The sequence below is a fragment of the Mesoplodon densirostris genome, chromosome 14 (genome assembly GCF_025265405.1).
Source record: "Mesoplodon densirostris isolate mMesDen1 chromosome 14, mMesDen1 primary haplotype, whole genome shotgun sequence".
In the NCBI taxonomy this organism is placed as follows: Eukaryota; Metazoa; Chordata; class Mammalia; order Artiodactyla; family Ziphiidae; genus Mesoplodon; species Mesoplodon densirostris.
The window spans coordinates 26,900,280-26,924,692 of NC_082674.1; the positions used below are offsets into that span (position 1 = coordinate 26,900,280).

At 39.7% G+C, this 24,413-nt stretch overlaps 1 protein-coding gene across 5 annotated transcripts in view; it reads left to right on the forward strand.

Annotated features, from left to right (window-relative positions):
* LTBP1 (latent transforming growth factor beta binding protein 1) overlaps positions 1 to 24,413 on the forward strand; it is a 430,385-nt gene that overhangs the window by 242,381 nt on the left and 163,591 nt on the right. For all 5 annotated transcript variants that reach the window (XM_060117483.1, XM_060117484.1, XM_060117485.1 and 2 more), the window contains 2 exons: positions 2,936 to 3,038; positions 7,306 to 7,377. In XM_060117483.1, coding sequence (XP_059973466.1) covers positions 2,936 to 3,038; positions 7,306 to 7,377 — 175 coding nt within the window. The remainder of the gene's footprint in view (positions 1 to 2,935; positions 3,039 to 7,305; positions 7,378 to 24,413) is intronic.

Consider the following 24,413-nt stretch of genomic DNA (forward strand, 5'->3'; position numbering starts at 1 on the left):
TCTTTTACTCTAGATGCTTCCTACATGCAGGTAAGACGTAGTGGTGCTGAGTAGTCTCTTGTGAGAGAGCCCTCATCTGGCCACAAAGATGTCTCAAGTGGAGTTTCTAGCTACACGTTGAAGTCTCTGCATCGTTAAATAACTAAAGGGGCATACGTGAAACCTTGTGCCTTGTTACAAGCCTGGCTTCATCCCTTGCAGTCTCTCCTCATACTGTGCAGACCCAGTTTTGAGAAGAACACACAGTGTCATGGTACTACTTACTCTGCCACTTATTTAATCGATTTGGATGGCTTGTGCTGCTCTTGGCGGTGGACCCGCAAAACAAAGCCTGGGATAAAGCGGCCTGAATCCTGTAATGAAAACCTTGTACCTGTTTTGAGGCCTGGTCGGGAAGCATGATTTATTTTTGCCCTCCCAAATAAAACATTCTAGGAATCCAAGGTGAAAATTGGATTTTAACTGCTACTAAAATTTAGAGCATTTAAAATTGGCAAGTGTTGAGAGTTTTGCTTGATGAAGGGAAGAACCTAGAGCGTCTGTGACAAGAATGGACTACATGTGATTTGCACTGGTGTCTTATGTAAATCTGACTGATAAAACTGGAAATAAACCATAAGCAAACTTTGGCAGTAGACTGCAACAGTAGAGACCTCTGTGTTCTTATCATAATCATTTTGTTTCCAGTCTTATGCCTGGAGCACTGTTCTTTCTTCCGTGCTTCATATTTCAGTTTTAAGCCTTCTCTGATTAAGCTAAAGGAGTCTGGGAACTACCTCAGTCCAGCCAGTGTGTGCTCTTCTTCCCTCAGGTTCTCCATTTTGTACAAGTGTTCACACTCCCTTCCCCTTTCCCCCCTCCCCTCCTCCTGCTTATCATACGCTATTTTTGGAGAGCATACAACATCCTGTTGAAATCATTAAAAACCACAAAAACCTAAGGAATTCAAAGCTATGATGTAACCAAAACTTCATTAGCTGAGCTGAGCCTTCTCTGGTTTTGTTTTACAATTGGGACATATAGTTACTTAGAGCCTCATTGGGAATGCTGCATGGGTGGACCTGGTGGGAAAGCAGCGCTGTCCCTGGAGGCCTGCCAGGTGACTGGTGTCTACTCACTGCTGCCTTTCTTCGAGTCACCACCTGCCCCAGCTTTTAGTCCCTGAGTTCTGCTTGCTAGCCTGGGCGAGTTTGCTAATTTCCATGGTTTTTCCCAGAACCACTGCTTGCTTGAATGGATGGCAACTAGTTTGTTGGTTTCCTAGTTCCTCAAGTTGTTTGCTCCTTTCTTCCTTCCACATTTATTGAGCGTTTATTTGCAATGTGTACTGTGTATTGGGATATAAATAAGATACATCTGTGTTTAATTAAAATGCATAGTGGAAGCAGTGGAATTGTGTAGAAAGTGCCCTGGAGTAGAGAGGATGGTTGGAGGAACTTGCTGAAATTGAGGAGATGGGAGGCTTCGTGGTGAGGGTTCTGCAGGGCTGGGGATTAAGGGATAAAGAAAGTTTCTCCAGGCAAAAGAAGAAGGAAGGGCGTTCCAGAGAGGAGAAACGGCTTTTGGAAAGACAGTTTGTACAGAAGATAAGGAGTCCTTTGGTGAGCCTGAAGAATGGATGTAGAGAGGTGGAAGGGGACAGAGAGAAAGATTGTCTAAGGTGAGAACAGGAAGGTCCCATGTATCATGCTAGGGAGGTTGCAGTCTTCAGACAGTGGAGAGTCGCTGAAGGTTTTCAATCAGAGTGGTGTGATCAGACTTGTCTTTGGAAGGATGACTCTGGAAACCATTTGGAGAATCTTACAGAGACTGAGGCAGAGGAAGGCAGAGGGACCCCTTAGATCCGGGGCGTGGGCTTAGCCTGCACAATAGGGCTGAGGAGTCAGGTGGCCCTTCCTGCACAGCTGGCCTCCAAATCTGTACACAGAGCAGAATCTGTTGTCCTAGAGCCTTCCCAGCCCCACTGAGTTGGTCTAACTTTAGGATCCTGCCTCTCAGCCTCTTCTGACCTTGATTGACCAAAAGATGAGATGAATCTTCACATCTGTCAACTCGGGTTGCTCCGGTGGCCTCTACGCCTGGCTCTTCTGCCTGCTGGCCTGACTTAAACCTGCCAGCACCTTCCTAGCTTGGCTGACTTCCCTGGGTCAGGCTGCTTGGATGCCTGGAACCTTTGTCTTGTCCAGAGCTCATCTGGCTCAGCCCGTGATCATATCCTGTCCCTGCCCAGGCCTTGGTGTTACAGGAGGACCAGTGGCCTCTTTAGGTGGGATCTGTGCCACATTCTCAAGGTCTCTGTACATGCCTCACCCTTACAGCTCTGTTCCCTGAGTGTCCACGGCAGAGATTTCAACAGACAATTAAAACTCAAATTTAAAAAGTTTATCTTTTATTAATTTAAAAAAATTTTTTAATTAATTTTTTAATCAGAGTATAGTTGATTTATAATGTTGTGTTAGTTTCTGCTGTACAGCAAGTGAGTCAGTTATACATATACACACATCCACTCTTTTTTAGATTCTGTTTCCATATAGATCATTAGAGTATTGAATAGAGTTCCCTGTACTATGCAGTAGGTTCTTATTGGTTATCTATAAAAAGTTTATCTTTTAAGTTTTGAGGTTCTTACTAAGGAAAAAATGGCATTGGAAAGTTAAGTTTTATCAAGTGCTCTGAACAGTGACAGGTTTTCTGAAGACCCAAAAAATGCCAAGGAGCTCTTGGAAATATGCATGTTTACTTAAGCACGGTATTGATTGTGTGCTGGTGTTTTGTTCTGAGGTTTTAGAGGTCTCCCTGCGCCCCCACCCCCCACCCTGTTCTGTGTCAATAACAAGGGAACTGTTTTATAATGTGGCTGTGAAGCACAGCAGTGCTCTGGAGCTGGGCATCCTGCATTCAATTAACCTTTGTATTTCACACCTCATCATTGCAGTGTGGCAAAGCGCTTCCTGGCCTTTCAAAGCAGGAGGACTGCTGTGGAACCGTGGGTACCTCCTGGGGCTTTCATAAATGCCAGAAATGCCCCAAGAAGCCATGTAAGTGACGTTTCATCATTCCTTTGCAAGTTAATGTAACGTATCTGTTTCCTTATGATTATGGTTTTAATGGTGAGACAACATTAGACTTCAAAGAAATCGCATTGAATTATAGAACGTAGTGTGAGCATTTGCATTTTCAGAAACCTTGCAAGTCTGAGAAAGCTTTCACATGGATTCTGTTTTTTAATAAACAGTTATCAGTTGCCTTGTCCAGCTGGATTACTTATTTTTTAAAAAAAAGTCTTTAGAAAGGGGATGTGCTATAAGTAGGCTCTATTTTCTGAGGTGAAAGAAAAATAAGATCTCTTTTAAAATGATGATTAGGGCCTCCCTGGTGGCGCAAGTGGTTGAGAGTCCGCCTGCCGATGCAGGGGATACGGGTTCGTGCCCCGGTCTGGGAGGATCCCATATGCCGCGGAGCGGCTGGGCCCGTGGGCCGTGGCCGCTGAGCCTGCGCGTCCGGAGCCTGTGCTCCGCAGCGGGGGAGGCCGCAGCAGTGGGAGGCCCGCATACCGCAAAAAAAATAAATAAATAAAATAAAATAAAATAAAATGATGATTAAATGTTCCAAACCCTATAAAAAGTCAGAGCAGTTGCTATTTCTTAAATTACATTCCTTAAATGAAATTTTTATTAATATCCACGACTTCTCTTGTAGTTTTTATTACACTATAGGTTTTCAAATTTCACTGAAAGGAAAAGCTAAAATGGAGAAACCAATGATTGCTGATTTGTGAAAGAGAAACTTACAATCACTAGGACACAGTGCTTTTCTCCTTTTCCTCTTAGTTGCTACTGTTAAACTATCACATTTTCGTGACATGAATCTCTACTGACACCCACATGCATTTAGTCTATAAAATTTGTTGTTCAGAACCTGTTGAAGTGAATAAATCCAAATGTACATCTTTCTATTACTTTTTTCACAATTTTTCTAATACTTTTCAGAAAGCCAGAGGTAACTTGTTTTAAGTTGAGCTTTTTTCCTCTTATTCGTCATGTTTTTGCCAAGAAAGCAAGTGATGTTTTTCTCTTCATCATCTTTTGCTTTGTGTTATTGAAGATTTTTATAGTTTTTTTTTAATAGTTTATGCTGCAAGGAATTTCTCATTGGCTTCAATTGGATAAGTTTTATTTACCCTTCTTTAAATGTCTGTTGATTTGATTGATATTCTCAACTGCCTTTTAAACCTGTTCAATCTAGAATCTGCCATTTTAGAATCACTGCTCCATAGGTCTGTCTTACATACTGTTCTTCCATCGCCATCATAATTTGTTTTAAATAAATTGTCTCTCTTCCTTGTCTTTCAGACTTACATGTTCTCTAAACCTTTTGATGTCTACATTAATTTCACTTATTTTCTTGATAATTGCTCCTATCTTCCTTTAGAGGAATAATTTTTGGAAACACCTACTAAAGTTTCTGATAATTAATGAATTCTTCCTATGGGGGGGGGGAACACATAAATAAAGACATTCAGTACTGAGACATTGTCCCCAGTGGACTTTCTCTGAGTTTCAGTAATGATTACCAACGTGAATTTCCAGCAAGTGGGTTGAGTGTGATGGTCCTGCCTCACTGTAAGACCCATCTGCCTAAAATTATTGTGGCAACCTGACTGAAGGGACATCTAGGGGACATTTGGTATGATTTCAAGAGCATGGAGTTTAGAGTTAGGTAGACCTGAGTTTGACTCCAGCTCTGTCATTTGCTGTGGAGTCTTATGGATCATGAAACGAATCTATATTTAAAATGTTGAAGAAGCATTGCCTTTTTAAAAATGTCTTCCCTTCATTTTTGGGTAAGTTTGTCTTCAGGAATATTGTGAAGGGTGGTATGTTTCCCACTGCTAAGTCTAAGGGCTGAACAAAGAGAAGTCCAATTCTTACAGCTTGGTTTTGGGACTACATTTATGTTCACTAATACTTTTTCCATTTTATCTCTTATTTTTCTTTTCCATTTCTCCCCTTCTCTGTGTATCTTTTGCTTTTTTAGCTTTTTCTCTTTCCTCTTATTTCCAAACCCCAGCGTTGCAAGACAAGGACAGAAGTTAAGAGTAAAGGGAATCATACTGTTGTGTTTTTCTGTTTTGCTTTGTTTTTTAATCCCTAACTCCCGACCTTCTATCATGTTCTATCTAGAATTTTATCATCTGGGGATAAATTCACTGCTTTATATGGTTTTATATCTTAATATGATAATTTAAGTAGAACGTGAAAGCACAAAGTAGCTATCACTTTTAACTAAATGCTGATGAAAATAAGGTCATATATGGGCTCGCCTAATGTATAAATTGAAGACATTGATTCTGTTTCATGAAGAGCAATGCAGATTAGGAATGAAGTAAACTATTAACATCTTGACATTTACTCCTTTTGTGCCGTCCTACGATGTGACTCACTCCCAAGAAACACACTCAGGGTCACATTCTTCCTGTGTCATTTAACAAACTTGCCTTGGTTGGTACTAATCTAAATCATACTCGTTTTGGAAAAGAGCAGACTTTCCTTGGCTTTAGACGCTAAGGTTCTGTGTTCCGTGCCTTTTTTTTTTTTTTTTTTTTTCACTCGAAGTAGTTCAAAATTCAGTTTTCAGGTGGCTTTTATTTAATGTTTTGAAGTTTTGGTTTAGCCACATACAGAAGGACCTTTCATTGTTGATCAGTTCTTATTGTGAAAACGTAATTTTAAATCTGCAAATAATTTCATTAGAGAGTCTGTACTCTATTAAAAATGTACTTGGTATGAACAAGTCGCTTGTCCTTTAAACATTTTTTAGAAGAAAATTAGCATCAAATTCTAAACGGAAGAAGAATTTAAGATCGTTTGGTCCAGCCCTTTCTGCCTTGAGGTAGATGGCTGTTAATTTTTAAACAAGATATGATCTCTCTTTTGCCTTTGAACAATTCACAGACAGAGATAGCACAGTCTCTGTAGGTAACCTACTACAGGGTGTCCTTGTTATATGGGATAAGACTGGACATGTGGCCAAGAGCCTGAATGGGCGACTCCCCCTGTACCAACCTCTTTTTTCTTTTAACCCACTATTCCCAGATTCCTCACTTTAACCATTTTCCGGCAGGAGAAATACGGCAAAGAAAGGAAGTAATAGAGGAGATGAATGCCACTAGTAAATACTCACGCCGTTCACTAGTGGTGAGAATAAAGAGCATGTGTTAGGGGCAAAATAATTTTATTTTTCAGAAGAAAATTTCCATTTTACTTGCAACTTTCTTTTTTTTGCTCCTTGTTCAGGTCTTCAAAGTGGTTTGACCATTCATCCTATTTTGATGACAGCCCGTCTTCTGTTACTCATTATCTTAATAAAATAACACCTTATTGCAGGAAACAGTGATATCTGGGCTTATTTTTGTCAGGCATTGCAGTAAGCATTTTGCATAAATTATCTCTAAACTCCACAACAACCCTGACCTCAATAGATGGCAATACTCCCACTGTACAGAATTCCATTTGAAACCCAGGAAGCTTGTCTTCCAAGGTGGCAGAGCCAAGATTTGAACCTAGGTCAGCTTGGTCCCAGAACTTATGCCAGAAAGGTTCTCGGGTATCACGTTAGGATGTCAGAATTTCAGTGACTAAGATTTTGTTGATAAATTGGTGACCGTGACATTTGTATTTTTGATGAGTTTTCTGGGTTGATGAACCATACAACTGATCAGAGCAGCCCTTCACCTCTCCCAGCTTCTTCTCCTCACCTTCTATTCTTCCCAGCTTCATGGTATAAAGAATCAGTTCATCACTGGAATATGTGAGCCTGTAAATGAGGCGAACATATAATTTATTGTCTAAACTGGGACACTTTTTAAAGTGAAATGGAGTGCTATTGATGAACTTTGCTGGAGCAAAGGTATCACCAAGGGTTGTCCGAGGCAGACCAGGATGTATAGTCACCCTTTCTGAATTTATAAGAAAATTCAACTGCCTGTAGTTAATCATTGGGGAGGAATTGATTCTTTTTTTTTTTTGGTAATAAATAATCACTAATTGGAAGAAAATATAGAACAGTCTTACGATTCTTTGAACTAACATAATCAAGATTGAAAACTAATTGAGATTTATGTCTGTTGCAAAATATGAGGTATACTGAAAAACAAGGAAAATGTGAAAGAAATGCATATACCTTGGGTTGGTATCTTAGAAATAAGATCACTGATGCTTTATATGGCTTTGGTTATCACATATAGTAGTTTAGGGTTGTAAGAATTTAAATTAAGCATGTAACATAACTGTTTCTTCTTTACAGCTTATCATGGATATAATCAAATGATGGAATGTCTACAAGGTTATAAACGGGTTAACAACACCTTTTGTCAAGGTAAGATTAACTGACTTCATTGGTGTATGAGCTCAACAATTGTTTGGCTTTTGAGAAACCTGAGTTGTTTTGCCATGCTTTGTTCATTAGCCCAGCATGTGAAGGTTACACAGAGCACCATCTCTTGCTCACTGTTTAGGAAATTGAAGTTTAGTGTGTGGTTGCTAGAATTAGTTCACTACCATTTAAACTTTATGGAACTTTCCCCCCTTCTGTCAATTTGTGATGAAATCCACGAGAGATGGGATTACATTATGGAGCCCTCTGTGGGCTCCACGCTAGTCACCTCCTGTCCACATGTGGGTGTGTGTGCATGTGAGCACATACATGGACCTAGAAGTACTACTTCTTTACTGACATATGATTGGGCAGCAGAGTCCCCTTTTTTCTTTCATCAGACTATTTCTGGCTACCTTGAAGTATTCAGGTATTAAATATCAGAGCAAACACACATTTCTTAGTCAATAGGGTAAAACTATATAGTTAAATGTGAAATGCCCTGAGTGCTTTTTTTTTAACGTCTTTATTGGAGTATAATTGCTTTACAATGGTGTATTAGTTTCTGCTTTATAACAAAGTGAATCAGCTCTACATATACATATGTCCCCGTATCTCCTCCCTCTTGTATCTCCCTCCCACCCTCCCTATCCCACCCCTCTAGGTGGTCACAAAGCACCGAGCTGATCTCCCTGTGTTATGTGGCTGCTTCCCACTAGCTATCTGTTTTACATTTGGTAGTGTATATATGTTCATGCCACTCTCTCACTTCATCCCAGCTTACCCTTCCCCCTCCCCGTGTCCTCAAGTCCATTCTCTACGTCTGCATCTTTATTCCTGTACTGCCCCTAGGTTCTTCAGAACCATTTTGGTTTTTTTTAGATTCCATATATATGTGTTAACATACGGTATTTGTTTTTCTCTTTCTGACTTACTTCACTCTGTATGACAGGCTCTAGGTCCATCCACCTGATTACAAATAACTCAATTTCATTTCTTTTTATGGCTGAGTAATTTTCCATTGTATATATGTGCCACATTTCTTTATCCATTCATCTGTTGCTGGACACTTAGGTTGCTTCTATGTCCTGGCTATTGTAAATAGAGCTGCAGTGAACATTGTGGTATATGACTCTTTTTGTTTTTTTTAAAAGAAATTTATTTATTTATTTTTTGGCTGCATTGGGTCTTTGTTGCTGCACGCAGGTTTCTCTATTTGCAACGAGTGGGGGCTGCTCTTAGTTGCGGTGCACAGGCTTCTCATTGCGGCGGCTTCTCTTGTTGTGGAACATGGGCTCTAGGTACGCGGGCTTCAGTAGTTGTGGCACTCAGGCTCAGTAGTTGTGGCTTGCGGGCTCTAGAGTGCAGGCTCAGTAGATGTGGTGCACAGGCTTAGTTGCTCCGCGGCATGTGGGATCTTCCCGGACCAGGGATTGAACCCATGTTCCCTGCACTGGCAGGCGGATTCTTAAGCACTGCGCCACCAGGGAAGCCCATGTGGCACATGACTTTTTTTGAATTATGGTTTTCTCAGTGTATATGCCCAGTAGTGGGATTGCTGGGTCATATGGTAGTTCTATTTTTAGTTTTTTAAGGAAACTCCATACTGTTCTCCATAGTGGCTGTATCCATTTACATTCCCCCCAAGAGTGCAAGACGGTTTCCTTTTCTCCACACCCTCTCCAGCATTAATTGTTTGTAGATTTTTTGATGATGGCCATTCTGACTGGTGTGAGGTGATACCTCACTGTAGTTTTGATTTACATTTCTCTAATGATTAGTGATGTTGAGCATCCTTTCATGTGTTTGTTGACAGCCCTAAGTGCTTTTGTTCAATGTATATGGAAACTACAGCAGAGGGACCTTCAGAAATCATCCAGTTCAGTGTCTATACTTTACAAGTGAGGATATTCAAGCCCAGACTGGTTAAATGACTTTCCTGTGGCTAAATAGAGCTGAAGTTGTAACTCACGTTTACCAGTGCCTAGTATAGTATCCATATATGATAACCAGTTCGTTTCAGTTACTTTGGGAGATGCCCAGTTAATGCTGCTAATTTCCCAGTACGCATCTAGGATGAAGGTGGTAGTGGTAGTAACTTATGTGTACTTTGGAATAAATGTTGAAAGAGACTCCAAGAGTCTTATTGAACGAAAATCCATATCAAAACACAGCACATGTCCTTGGACTTGTGGTTTCAGGCTCTCTCTCCTTGGCCAATATGTGTTTATAGGGCTGAGTAGATTTAGGTAATGTTAACAATATATAGATTAATCCCTATTAAAATGGTTCACGTCAAAGGAATATCTTAATTACCTGAGAATTTTCTCAAGTAAATTGTCTCTATAATACTGTGTCTGTTTAACTTTTATGATTTGTAGAGCTTTTACTGACTTAAAAAGAATCTTTTTCTTGAAATGCACATAGACATACCATGTCTTTAAAAAGTTTTGCCTTCAAATATTATAAGCCCTCATCCTAGATGAAAGAATGTTGGCAAAGGAGAGGGTGCCCAAGGTGCTTTTTGAGAAACATCTGCAAACCTGTAGTACTGCTAGGTACATGGGAGTAATGGATTAATTAACATTATGTAAGAATCAGTAGAATTTACGATATTATTAAAAGTTCATATTATATGGATGGAAGGTTGAATTAAATGGATGGAAGAATGAATAGATGGCTAAATGTGTATTCTACAGTATAAACCAAGTTGTTTCACAGATTTGGATGAAAATATATATGAAAAGCCCTAGCCCATTATGAGGATGTGTTAGTAGAAGCAGAATGAGCAGGGCATTGGAAGTAATGACCTTGTACTCTGCCAATCAGACTGAAATTGGGGTTTGGGTATTTGGTGTTCATTATCTTTTGGCTAATAAGGTCAGCCAGGCTTGTGAAGGGCCTGATGTTAAACATGAGGGTGTTTAGCCTAGAGGAGTTGAGACTGAAGAGAAGTATAATGGCTGCCTTACAAACATGGTTTTAAATAAATGTTTGATCAACTTTCCTACAAAACAAGACTTTTATGAGTTGCTTCAAAGGCCAAAGTCAATAGAATGGAGTTATAAGGAGGCATATTTACAACAACTACAAGCAAACCTTCTCTGTGGGTTAGAGTTCCCCATCACTGTAATGAAACACCTTTGGAAGTACTGAGCTTCCAGCACTTAGAGGTGATCCAACAGATCCTTAATAACTATTGGCTTGGGATGCTACAGGGACTTTCTATCCTATGCAGTACATAACGTTAAATAACTCTGTAGGTTCATTCCAGTACTCTGATGCCAGTATTACTCTGTCACCAAGGACAGAGGTTGTGCATGAGAAGAGGGAAATTACTTTTTGGTCTGTCGCACAATTTTTAGACATGTAGTTTCCTGAAGTGTCCCCTTGATCAGGCATATCTGGTTGCTTCATTAAGCTGTAGAAAGAGGAGGATCCTTATTTATCCTTCACCATCCTAATCCTACATGGCTAATTGTTAGATACTCTCCAGAAATGTCAGATGCTCCTAATTCCTCTGAATGTCAAATGATGAAGAATATACTTATTTTCTCGGGGTGGGGTGAGATTTGGACCTTAAGAATCCCAGTTAGAAACAGAGAGACTGAGAGTACCCAAGGTCACACAGATAATTAAGAAGCCCAGCTAGGATTAAACTCCCAAGCCACCTCTGTTTCTGTCTGCAGCTTGACCTCCTTTACCAATTTTGTATATATCTGTGAAGTATTACTAATGTAGATACGATATGCCATCTCTTTTGAGAACGAGTAGAAGTCAAAGCAATTAATGTTAATTTGGTTTTGTTTAATAAGAAAGGATGGTTATCTAACATATTCCTTCTACTGGCTGGTTCAAGGTTCTAACAGTTCATATTCATAAAAATACCACTGTAGGGCTGCCCTGATGGCGCAGTGGTTGAGAGTCCGCCTGCCGATGCAGGGGACGCGGGTTCGTGCCCCAGTCCGGGAGGATCCCACGTGCCGCGGAGCGGCTGGGCCCGTGAGCCATGGCCGCTGAGCCTGCGCGTCTGGAGCCTGTGCTCCGCAACAGGAGAGGCCACAGCAGTGAGAGGCCTGCGTACCACAAAAAAAAAAAAACACTGTAGAAGTGGAAGTGAAAATTTGCAAGTAATCATTTGTCATCTCATTTAGCAAAATAAAATGGAGAATCCTTTAAATAATTCCTTGAGGTTTTTTGTCTTTTCCTCTTCTGGTTTGGCTGGTATGGAGGGACCTTTAGCAAGTTTTGTTCATACTGAGCATATCAAATGGTTCCACCTCAGTCAGTTGCACTGATGTTCAGTAACACCAAATCCTGGCTTATGTTGGTCTCAGGAAGATATTTGCAAAACAGTGTTGTACTTTTTGGCATGAATTCTGGAATGAAGTATCACAGAAAATTCTATTTCACGGTGCCTCAAGAAGGAACAGCTAAATTACACTACAGAGAAGATTGACTCATAACATAACATGAATCTATTGAAATTGCTTTTGAGAGAAGGGCTTAATTTCACTCCCTTGGTGATATTATTGGTCACTAAAATTGGGTAGAACTTTCTCACATTACATATATACACTTGGATTTTCCTAGAGCCTTGAAGCCTTTTGATTTTATGCTGAAGTTTTTCCAAAAAAGCCCATTAGCCATCTAATTACTTGTGCATTCCACATTGTTCTTGGAGTTTAATGTCTTCTCAGTTTACAAAGCACATTTAAAATTAAAGTGATTAATAACTAGAATTACATTATTTCCTTCAACTAAGTGAATTAATGTCCTGAAACAACTTTTCATAATGGTCACTCCGTAACAAAGAACCAACTGTTCACAAGTTAATTTGAGGAGCTTTCAAATAATTGGGGTTTTTTTCCCCTCCTTTCTAGTGGTGCTACAATTATCTTTTCAAAGGAATGATTTATTACATATAAACACATGGAGCTCTAAAACCTTGCCTCACTCCCCTCAACATTATGGAATTGTTATAATTTGCTTCATTTATCATAACAAACAATACCATTAAATTTCCTGGTGGGTCATTTGATTATTATTCTAAAGTTTTGATGTAGAACTAGAATTAAATGAAGTAGTACCTCATGGAAATGATCATAGGAGCTCCTACTTTCATACTTCTTCCCTGCATTTTTTTTTTTTTTTTTGCGGTACGCGGCCCTCTCATTGTTGTGGCCTTTCCCGTTGCGGAGCACAGGCTCCGGACGCGCAGGCTCAGTGGCCATGGCTCATGGGCCCAGCCTCTCCGCGGCACGTGGGATCCTCCCGGACCAGGGCATGAACCCGTATCCCCTGCGTCAGCAGGCGGACTCTCAACCACTGTGCCACCAGGGAAGCCCCTTCCCTGCATTTTGATTACTCATTTGCCCTTAACTTTGCCATGAAATAAATGAGTTCTTAAAAATTAGGTGTAAATCTAACCTTTAAAACTAGAATTGGGTTCTGAAATTACTTGGGGACCAGTCTTTTCAGTGAAATCTTTTATTAAAAGCAAATATCTCTTGATATGCTAAAATCACTTACCTGTTTGATTTTATAACTGTAAATTAATCCATCTGCTGTTTTCTACATTTTTAGCATGTGCAGAGGTGCTGTGGGCAACGCCAAAATACATAGCTAGAAGCCATCTACAGTTTCAGAGTCCAGTGTACGCATATTCCTTTTTAAAGAATAATTTTGAAATCTTTAAAAAATATTCCATAATCCACAAACATTAGTTGGCGGAGCACTCCTGAGCTACAGACTGAGGATATGTGATGAATGATGAATAAGACATTGGTCTTGCCCTTTGGATTTAGTGTAATTAAATCAGTTTGAATCAGCAGGATGTGATTTGCTTTGTTCACTCATCCATCTAGCTGAATTTCAGCTGCCTCCAGATGAGCCTGTTAAAGCAAGTATGAAAGAGCTGTCCACATAACTTTCTTTTGGCATTATTTTATTACACTGGTTGTTCTGCTTTAATAAAATAAATTTACAACACAGATACACTAAGACAGTAATACTCTATTAAAACTTTGACTGCAGGTCTCCTTTTTGATAGAAAGTGCCCCGAAGTGCATCTAAAACTGAATTGTATTCAGACCATAGAAAAGATAATGCACTTTTTTTTTCAGGGGTATATCTCTGTCATTACATGAAACTCAGCAATCTTGGTTAATCATCCACATAAGGAAGCTGTACATGGAACTTCTTGGTTATGAAGAGCTTGTCTGGACTGTAGCTTACATTTCAGATGTCTTAATGATCATCAAAAAATTGCTTGTGAATGGAGTATGGTGAACACATAGAGGAACACTGGTCTTTGAGTGCTTTGAGGGGACTAGGAAGTACAGGAGGGACCCTCAGGAAAGCTGACTTGGCTGGAGAAAAGAATGTGGCCTATGGCATAGTGTTGGGTTAAAGCAGACAGGTAGGGTGAGATGAAGTGATGCCTAATTTTAAGACAAATTTCTTATGTTTCTTATGATTAATTGCATGTATCATTTGTAATATAACGGGCTTTGTGATACATGCTGGGAAAACAGCTGTTGGATTTACACTTCTTTTAATGTAGAAATGTCCAAAGGCCATTATGACAATGGCCAAAATGACATTTAAAAGAAAACGGATTTGTGGCTTAGAGAAGAGTTATCATTTTAGAATTATCTTCAAAGGTAGAGTTAATGGAAATAGTCTTTTTCATACAGTTAATAGTTAAATAAATTTACTGACACTGTATCAGTTTTTGCACTCAGCATTGTTTCTTGTGTCCTCTGCTTGCTTTGTGGGTTCATGTTTTCTTGTTGTGGTGGGATTGCCAGGTAAAATATAGGATGCCCAGTTAAATCTGAATTTTAGATAAACAGCAAATAATTTGGGACATGTATTTTAAAAGTATTAGTTTATCTGAAATTCAGATTTAACTGGGTATCCTGTATTTTTATTTGCTAATTTATATTTTGAGATCACATCCCTTAACAGCTCTTTAAATGAGGATCGCTGAGAAGTATATACTTTACATGTCTGAGAATATCTTTATTTTGAGCTCATTCTGTAACGAGACTAGTCAGGTGTACAATTCTAGGATGACAGTTATTTTCCAAAAATACTTTTGACCTACATTATACCAGTGTCTTTCTGACCTCTTTTTGATACTTTCTTCCTTTATAGATAATGTTTCTCTCTTTGGAGATCATCTCTGAATTCTTTATGTTCTGTAGTTTTACCACAATGTGTGTCTATATTTGGATTTATCTTGATTTTACTCAGTAGGCAGAGTGTTGTGTTGTCCATCTGAAGACTCAGGTCTTTCCTCAAATTTGAAAAATGATCCGCTGTTATCTCTTAAAATATTGTTTCTCCACCGTGCTTTTCAGCTGAAACTCCTTTTAGACAAGTGTTGGAGCCTCTGGTTTTCGTGTCTCTTATAACACGTCTTTTGTGCTTTTATCCTCTTGTCTTTTTTGCTACCTTATGCGTGAATACCTCAGTTCTGTCTTCCAGTTTTCTAACTGCTGCTTTACTATGCCAATCTAGATTCCATCCCATCTGTTACACTTTTAATTCTAAGATTATTTATCAGTTCCAAAATTTCTCATTGTTTTTCATAGCTAACCTGTTCTTTTTTCATTTTTTAAAATGTATTTATTTAACTTTTTAAGCAAACTGAAAAGTTTAGCTGGATTTTAGTTGCTGAGGGAGGAGTGTTTTTGCATAAATAGGTTTAGTTTGTTATCCTCAGTTGTTAAACCCACTTTTGACTGGAGACGTATTACAGCCACAGGCGTTTGTTTCTGCCAAAATCCCTTGGTCAATAATGTGTTAAACTCCTGGCTTCCTGTGCTGCTTTCTAGACAGCAGACCCAGAGCTTCAGTGACCACCAGCTACCATGTATTTCTATACCATTTCAGGTTTACTGAGATGTTGACCTTGTTTTTTGACCTTGATATTTTATCTGTAATTGCTTTATGTTAGGAATTGGGGTGAATGCCAAAGCATGAACTTACTGTGTTACTTTAAAAAAAAAAAAGTATCCATATCAGGATTGAGGTTTTTTTTTTTAAGAGATCAGTATCAGAATGTGGTTTTTAACATATATATATATATGTGTATCAATATAATAAATTGCTTTTCCTTGAGAACGCAGAAAAGCTTTTCAGAAAACTTCATATTATATAATTGTTATCCACAGATAGTCTTTTTAACCATTATAATTAAGCAGCCCATCAACATAAATTTATTCACCATCTGCCATGCATTCACTCATTTGTTTTATGAATATTTAATGACGATTTAAGTGGGGGCACACTGAGAAATATATTAATAAAACTCAATTCCTACCCTTACAAAAATCACTGTTCTCACATATAATTAAAACATCAAGGCAGCATGTAGTTAGTGCTGTAAAAGAAATGAACCAAACACTATGCAGTTTCAGAGGACAGTTCCCATTGAGTTCAAAAATCACAGATGGCATTTAAAAACATATTCCTTTTTAAAAAAAAGCACTTTCTTTCCTGTTTATAAAAATAATTCACACCTATTGTTTAATATTTAGGAACTAGAGAAATGTATAGAAAACAAAAATTACGAAATAAATGTATTTTGTTATATTTTCTACCAATCATATATATGTATATATATACATATATATAAATTTGAGATTATATTTCATGGATAGTTGTGAAAACTGTGTTTTTACTTAATAGATAATGAACATTTTCTGATATTATTAAGTAACCTTCTAAAAATTATTTTAATGCCAACATAGAATCCCAATTAATGGATATAGGGTAATTCATTTAACCATTCCCCAAAAGTTGGATTTTCAGATTAGTTTCTTTTTTTCCTTTATATATATATATAATGCTGTCAGGGGTGTACTTGAACATAAACCTTCATGTGAAGCTATGATTACGTATAGAAGAGACATTATTGGTTCCCAAGCTTTGATTCATCCTGTGCACATTAGACTTCAGAGAGGGTGTACAATTTCCCTTCCCACTAGGCTTAGAGAGCCCAATGACTGTGTCCCTCCTCTCCTTCCTTATTTCCTTTTCTTTACAAATTTGAAAACACAAAAAGGGCAGTTAAGTAGTATGTTTTTCTACACATGGGCTCTTCACATTTTCATTTAGGCTTTCCCCAGGTACTTTATATTGAATATGGCTACGAGCAAGATTGTTATTTTTTTTTAACAGTCTTGGAACTAACTCCTGTTGGTTTTAATAATTTTGTCTGAGTTTTATATGTAGAAAAATAATTTTACTTTCAAATGATTGTAATTTGGGGAAGATGGTGATATATGGGTCAGGGTAGTTATTAGGGCTGAAAGGAACTAAGACACGGGCATGGGAGAACATGCACCAGTGGAGGTGGGTAAGTCAGTTGAGGTATGTTGGGGGTTGAAGCAGGCTGAATTTGAAGTTTGTCTGGTACGGTACCTAAGGCTAGTGAGTGTAAGCTTCTTTCAAGGTTTTATTTTAAATACATGAGAAGTTGATATAGTTTGTTAATTAATTTTGTTTTTTTCCTCCATTGACATTTTTGGTTTGCTTCAGAGATTTTGGGTTGTGACCAAATTGTCATTGAGCTAATATAAATGTCTTCAAATTAGTACAGTCGGCCCTTCACATTCGTGGGTTCTGCATCTGCAGATATGGAGGGCTGGCTGTATTATGCCCTTTGATGCAAAGGACTTGAGCATCCACAGATTTGGGGATCTGCATGAGGAGAGGGGGTCCTGGAGCCCATCCCTCAGGGTTATCAAGGGATGACTGTAGTGAGTGCTCGGGACTCTCCCTCCCTTTTTCTCTTTCCCATGCTCCCTTCCTCCCTGTCTCCCCATCTCTTTCAAGGCCCACTCACCTTGTTCTGGGTCTTATTGCAGTGGTGGTAACAAGGAACAAGGGAGACGGTGATGATCTGTAGATATAACTATGTTTTTAGTGACAGTGATCCTGACACAGCAAGTGCCATGAAAGGTCTAAGTTTGCTAAGTTCTCCAGCTCTCAAGCCCACTTTAACCCTTTTGTACCTACCCCACCTGCTTCCTCTAGTATTCTTAGGTTCTCACCCAACTTTTCTCCAGACTTTCTCCTAAGGTGGAACTAGTTGGCCATCTGCTGCTCTAATTACTGTTGATTTTATTTATGTGCTACTTCTCTCCTTATGGTAATACTTGGATAAGAAACTTGATAACTTTCTCTTTTCTAATACAATAAATTTCCTTTTTGGTCATTATCGCCTACACATCTTTTTATCTACCTGTTTATGTATTTTGCTAGTGTTTATTGAATGCCTTTTTAGTGGAGCCATTGGGTTGGGTACTTCAGCTATGTCATAATTTTCACAGTAACCCTGTGAGATAGTGTTATGTTTTTTTAAACTTGTAGTGAAACTGAGCCCTGAGGCTCAAAGAAATTAAGTAATGGAAGATAGCATACCTGGAGAGTGCTAGCATCTACCTCTGATGCCTGGGCTCCCTCTCCCCGCGTCTGTGCTACTAACATTTACGTAGTAGTTTGTAGTACTTCTTAGGCTTTTTATGTCATTAATTCCTGACAACGACTGCATCTGCTTGTTACAGGTGGGGAAACCATGGCTTAAAGCAGCAGCACTGGGGGGGATATTAGATGCTCTCTGGTTCTTTTACTCTTTAGATCAGACTATCCTGTTAGGTGCTTTCAGTAACTTGGTTTAGAAATCAGAGTTCTCCACACTTCATTGTTAACTTTTGCAGCAAGTTTTCTTGTTTTAAATGTGTCTGCTTTGTAGGTAAAATAAGTGTTTTTCTCTCTTGTTATTAACAAGCCATTGTACCTTAGTTTTTGGTGGTGGTTTGGTTTTTTTTTTTTTGCCGTATGCAGGCCTCACACTGTTGTGGCCTCTCCCGTTGCGGAGCACAGGCTTTGGACGCTCAGGCCCAGCGGCCATGGCCCACGGGCCCAGCCGCCCCGCGGCACGTGGGATCCTCCCGGACCAGGGCACGAACCCACGTCCCCTGCATCGGCAGGCGGACTCTCAACCACTGCGCCACCAGGGAAGCCCTGTACCTTAGTTTTATCCTGAAGTCCTTAACAAGCAGAACTTTGAGGCCTCTAGAGCCTGTTTGTTTAAGCTTGCATTCCTTTTGAGCACTCCTCCTGAGGCACTCCCCTTCTGTATAACCTCTTCTCCCTTCCCCTGTAAGTTAACAGTTACTTTACTAAAGCAGTCATGTGTTTCTCACACTTCTGGGGGCAGCTGGACAGTTCTGCTGACCCAGGCCGGGTATGGGTGATGTCAGCCAGGCTCAGTCTTGCGTCTGTGATCAGCTGATGGCTGCCTGGGGCTGGGGTCCAGGATGGCTTCAGCAGGGATGGCTCAGCAATCTTCCACAAGGTGTCTTATCTAAAGCTTTTCAGGCCTAGGCTTGGGATTGACACACTGTCACTTCAGCTGTAACTGGTGGCTGAAGGAAGTCACAGGCCAGCCTGTATTCAAGGAGTGGGAAAATAGACTCTACTTGCTAGTGGGAGAAGTTACAAAGTCACATAGACAAAGTCATGGATACAAAAAGAGGTGAAGAATTGGGGCAATTTTAGAAATCAGTCTGTAACACCTTGAAGATCTTTATTGTATTACTGGGAGGTCACTTTATGTCTAAACTTATGAGGCCATGTTGAAAAATTGTTGGTGAAAAATATCTGATAATATTAGAAATTATGTAGTTTATTATCTATTTAAATTTTTATTAGTAGTGTAACCTATATATAGAACAGTGCCCACATCACAGGGAATTAGCTCAGTGAATATCACAAAGTGAACATAACTGTGTACTTATCACTCAAGTCAAGAAATAGAAGATCCCCCGCACCCCAGAATCCTCCCTCTTTCCCTTCTCAATTTTTACTTTCTCCCTCTTTTCCAGAAGTAATCACTGTCCCGACTATTATAAGCACAGATGAGTTGTCTTTTTAGGAACTTTCAAATTATCCAGTAAATGTTTTGTGTCTGTCTTCTTTCACTTAGCAACATGTGGCCAATACCATTTCTTTAATATTCAGAACTGTGACTAGTGACGTGATAATATCCATTGATGTTTTCATTTAAATCTTTTCAGTGACTTCTCCCTTCCTTCAGCATGTTCTTCTGTGACTTCTTGGTTTATGCAACATTCGCTACAGCTAGTGTTTTCTCTAAAGTTCCCTTCAGTTCCATTAACATAAGGGAATTTATTACTCTGATATTTCTTTCTTTCCAGGAGGAAATAAGCAATATGTATAGGAGACTAATGTGGGTATGAAAATGAAACTTAGAGTCCACTGTTATTGCTATATATTTGGGAAATCATAGTAGAAAATCAGTAGGCGTGAACTAAGACTGGTGTCAACCAGACTTGATAATTAAATTATTCAAAGTACTTAAAATGTTTAAAATTCTTTTTATTTACCTATCAGATTCATCACAGTGCTCTGCTGTATTTAGTGATTTAATCCCAGAAACTGGGTGGGGGGTACTTAATGTGATTCTGAATCATGTTTTGAGTCTCAGTGACCAAGAGGCAATTGATATGTTTTACTGATGTGAAGGTGTTACTTTACTGGCCTAGACATCTTCTTGGAACTCCTGCTGCTCTTTCTAGTCTAAATAGGCACAATATTTTGGGTAAGAATTTAAAGTTTTGATTTGGACCTGAGTATCATTTTAGCATTTAAAATCAGTTTGGGACCCATTCCCATCCATTATAAAATCATTTTCTTGTGTGTCCTCTTACTATGCTCCTATCACTGGGATAGGATTCAAAAAGGAAATGTCTGCTTATTTTATTTACTTTTCTTCAGGAAAGACAGTGGTGAAGTGAGTCATTAGCACATTGTGTTTTCCAATAGCTCTTTGACCTTTAGTCTCTGGGGCTATAAAATCAATGGGAAGATGCCTGTTGTATCACGAGTCATGGGGAAAGCCTGTAATAGATATGTTACTATGAATGTTTCAAGGAGAAATTAATGTACTGTCTATAGATTATAGTTGGAAATCCAAGACCAGCAGAGATGTGCATCTCCCATGTGTAGCACACATGTATTGAGAAATAAATACAGGCTGTTCTCTGGGCTCTGATAATTCTTCTATCATGTTACCCTGCAGACAGAAGCATTGGAAGGCAGGGAGTTGTTCCCACAGTGGTTTGCTTCCTTTGAGTGAGTTCAATGATTGAATCCACCCCATGCTAGTTGATTATTTTATAAATGTGGGACAGTTACAGGTCACGAGGGGAGGCTACAGCTGCAGTAGGGCCTAGGTTGAAACAAATACAATCACAAAGAGACCCATATGATAGTTCCTGGGGCTGACCCAAGAGAGCGACATTTCACAAAATGTGCTCCACAGACCACTAGGTCAGCTGGATGTTAATAGGTGGTGTGTGAAAAAAGATTCCATGGCCAAAAGTGTGGAGAATACCAAGTTAAACAGAGAAAACCAAGAGTCCTCGCCAAAGAACTTCTCAGGGGGTCTTTCATGTGCAAATGTATATAGAATATATAGCGTTTCTCGATCATATTCGGCCACAGAACTCTTCTTTTAGCAGAAGTCTCACAAAGCTTGTGTTTTATATAAAATACCTTGGGTATTTTATATAAAATTTTATATAAAATTGCTCTTGAATGTTGATCTTCTAACATTTTTTTGTTGCCTTATCTCCTAAAATAATTTTGAAAAACTTAGGTGTTCACACATTTTTAAGCCAATATCTGCATTTTTTAATCAAAAATTAAATGGGTGTAGTAAATTCATTTCTGGCATGTTTTATTAAATAGGGGCTTTCAACATATTTTCAGCAGCAGCATTGGCTCATTTACTCTATGAATGATGTCTGCCATCTAACCTAATTGGCAAAACCAGACTTTCTTATGAAATAAATCAGACTTATCCCTTTTCCTGTGACTGTCCCTCAGGAGGGATATATTTGTGACTTGTTCATTTGTTTGGTGCCTTTGATAATTTCACATTGTAGGGCAGTGCACCTGGAGAGATTCCAGATGGGCAGAAGGGTACCTTGAAGAGAAAGCAGACACTGAGTAAAGGAGAGAGGGAAAAGGAGATGGGCAAGTGTGTTGTTAGAGCACTTTTAGAGAAGGAAACACATGAAGGCTCAAGATCTAGGAATTGATTCCCTTAAATAAAAGTATCCAAGCATGGGCCTCCCTGGTGGCACAGTGGTTAAGAATCTGCCTGCCAACGCAGGGGACACGGGTTTGAGCCCTGGTCCAGGAAGATCCCACATGCCGCGGAGCAACTAAGCCCATGTGCCACAACGACTGAGCCTGCGCTCTAGAGCCTGTGTGCCACAACTACTGAAGCCTGCGCGCCTAGAGCCCATGCTCCGCAACAAGAGAAGCCACTGCAGTGAGAAGCCCGTGCACCGCAACCAAGAGTAGCCCCCGCTCGAAGCAACTAAAGAAAGCCCACGCACAGCAACGAAGACCCAACGCAGCCAAAAAAAAAAAAAAAAAAGTAGGGCTTCCCTGGTGGCGCAGTGGTTGAGAGTCCGCCTGCCGATGCAGGGGACACGGGTTCGTGCCCCGGTCCGGGAAGATGCCACATGCCGCAGAGCGGCTGGGCCCGTGAGTCATGGACGCTGAGCCTGCACGTCCGGAGCCTGTGCTCCACAACGGGAGAGGCCACAGCAGTGAGAGGCCCGCGTACCGCAAAAAAAAAAAAAAAAAAAAAAGTATCCAAGCGTGTGTGTCCCGTGTCACTTGCCTTCAGGGGTGTGTGTACCTGGTGTGAAGCTGCTTCCCGGGGTGGGGGAGTTTAAGAAATACATATGTCCTCTTAGAGAGTGAACTCCTCCTTTATCTAAATTAAGTGATCCCTGTTAAACAGCCAAATGGTCTGTCTGGCTAGGAAAAGTTTTACCTCAGAGGTGTTTTTTTTTCCTGCTTTCATCTGGAAGTCAAATTGCTGAGTTGTGTAATGGCATTTCTGTCCATCAGCAAAAACCAGAATCTCCAAAGCACTTCATATTTTCACACAGTTTAAAGATCTGCATGTACTGTTCTCACCTGGTACCTAACTCCTGTTGGTTACTGGGCATGCCTCATTTCCTGTATAAACTTGTGTTACTAAAAAGGCAGTAAATTAGTCCTCACTTTGTTAAACATACCTACTTTCCTGTAGGAGCATAGATACATAAAAGTGTGTTTATTTCCCACAGGGTACTTATGCTAGTCATGATATATATTATGCCGTAAATGTCATACTTTATTTATTCCTTGGCATTTTCAACTCTGACAACTTGCAGATTGTTTTGAAGTCAGGATATTTAAGCTAGAAACAACCTTGGGGATTATCTGCGTTGCAAGAGAGGAAAGTGAGATCAAGAGAAAACAAATGACTTGCTTTAGGTGACATAATTTAGGATCCTAGTTACCAAACTAGGTCTTAATGAGAGATTTCTCCCATTAGATTTCCCCATTCTCCCTTAACCCTTTTAAAAAATAAGAGCTTGGACCAAGTTATCTCTATAAAACTGTGAATAACTGTTGTGTTGCTCACCGTCCATAATTGTTACAAAGTTCCAGTGAGAGAAGGTGTGCTGTACAAATACAAAAGAGGGTGATGAGGATCCTTGCCTATAGTACTAGATTGTTGTTATCATCCTCGGGTGCTGAAATGTTAAGGCTGTGTTACATTAGGCTGTGTAGAGTCTCTTGTTATGCATATGTCCCAACTACTCTGTATTTTTTTTTTTTTTTTTTTACGGTACGCGGGCCTCTCACTGTTGTGGCCTCTCCCATTGCAGAGCACAGGCTCCAGACGCGCAGGCTCAGCGGCCATGGCTCACGGGCCCAGCCGCTCAGCGGCCATGGCTCACGGGCCCAGCCGCTCCGCGGCATGTGGGATCTTCCTGGACCGGGGCACGAACCTGTGTCCCCTGCATCAGCAGGTGGACTCTCAACCACTGTGCCACCAGGGAAGCCCCTACTCTGTATTTTTATACTATCTGGGTAATAGATGCCCCAGCCTTCTGTTTCTTTTGTATTAGGTTGAACCATGTGACACTGCCAATATTCAACCATTTTAGATTTATAAGAAGAGCAGTTTTGTATTATTGAACTTGATAAATGGCCAGAGGTTCGTGGTAGGCTGTACTGGGCAGAGACACTCTATAAATGTTCTTAGTGAATGGAGAAGTATGTGAATCTTCATATGAGCTGTAGCCTCCCTGTCCCTCCACCCTAGATTTTGCCTACTCTAAAGGTATACACTGGGATTTATGAGTTTCTCCTTTCCCTTTTGCTTCGGCAAACTTCTAGACTCCCCAGCCCAGCAGCTCAGATGGAGATACGGGGCGGGGCGGGGTGGTGGTGGTGGTGGCGGTGACTGGTTCTGAGTCAGCTCCTTCCGCCATTCATCTTGACCTTGTTCTTGAACTCAGTAAGCTGTGTTCTATGCAAGTGGTTACACCATTCTTTCAAAGGATAGAATTCCACAATTGTCCAGAGAAATTAAGTGGTCTGCAGAGGGAAAACCATGAACAAATTCATTTGTTTACCATTGGTTTGTTTTTTTAAACTAAGTACTACAATGCTTTCAGTTTAATCAGAACGCATTAAAGGAGATTGGCTGATCCAGTAAAATATGAGACTCCTGAAACAATTTTTTTTGTCAAATATAAGGAATTTATAAAAAATTATAATCAAGTTAGAAGTTTTATTTAATTTTAAATAAGAAAATAGCCTGAGGAATTGAAGCCTAAATAGAACTATAATTCATAATTAGCTGATCATGTTTCATATAATTGTTAAACTTTGGCCCAATAACGCCTCCTCTCAGCCTAATCCTCAAACTTCTCATATCCAGAGAGCACACTTCCAGTCAACCCGTGTTTTGTTCTTAATGCATCTGTGAATCTTTAGTTTCCTTCAGTTTATTTATAAAGGTCTTAAAGAGCCTGACTACCTCAGAAAGTCATTTAGATAATTGCTCATGTTTCATATTAATTTCTGGGGTTCTAAATTTAAAAACACGGGGCATAAGTTTTTTGCCTTTTTCTTTAAAC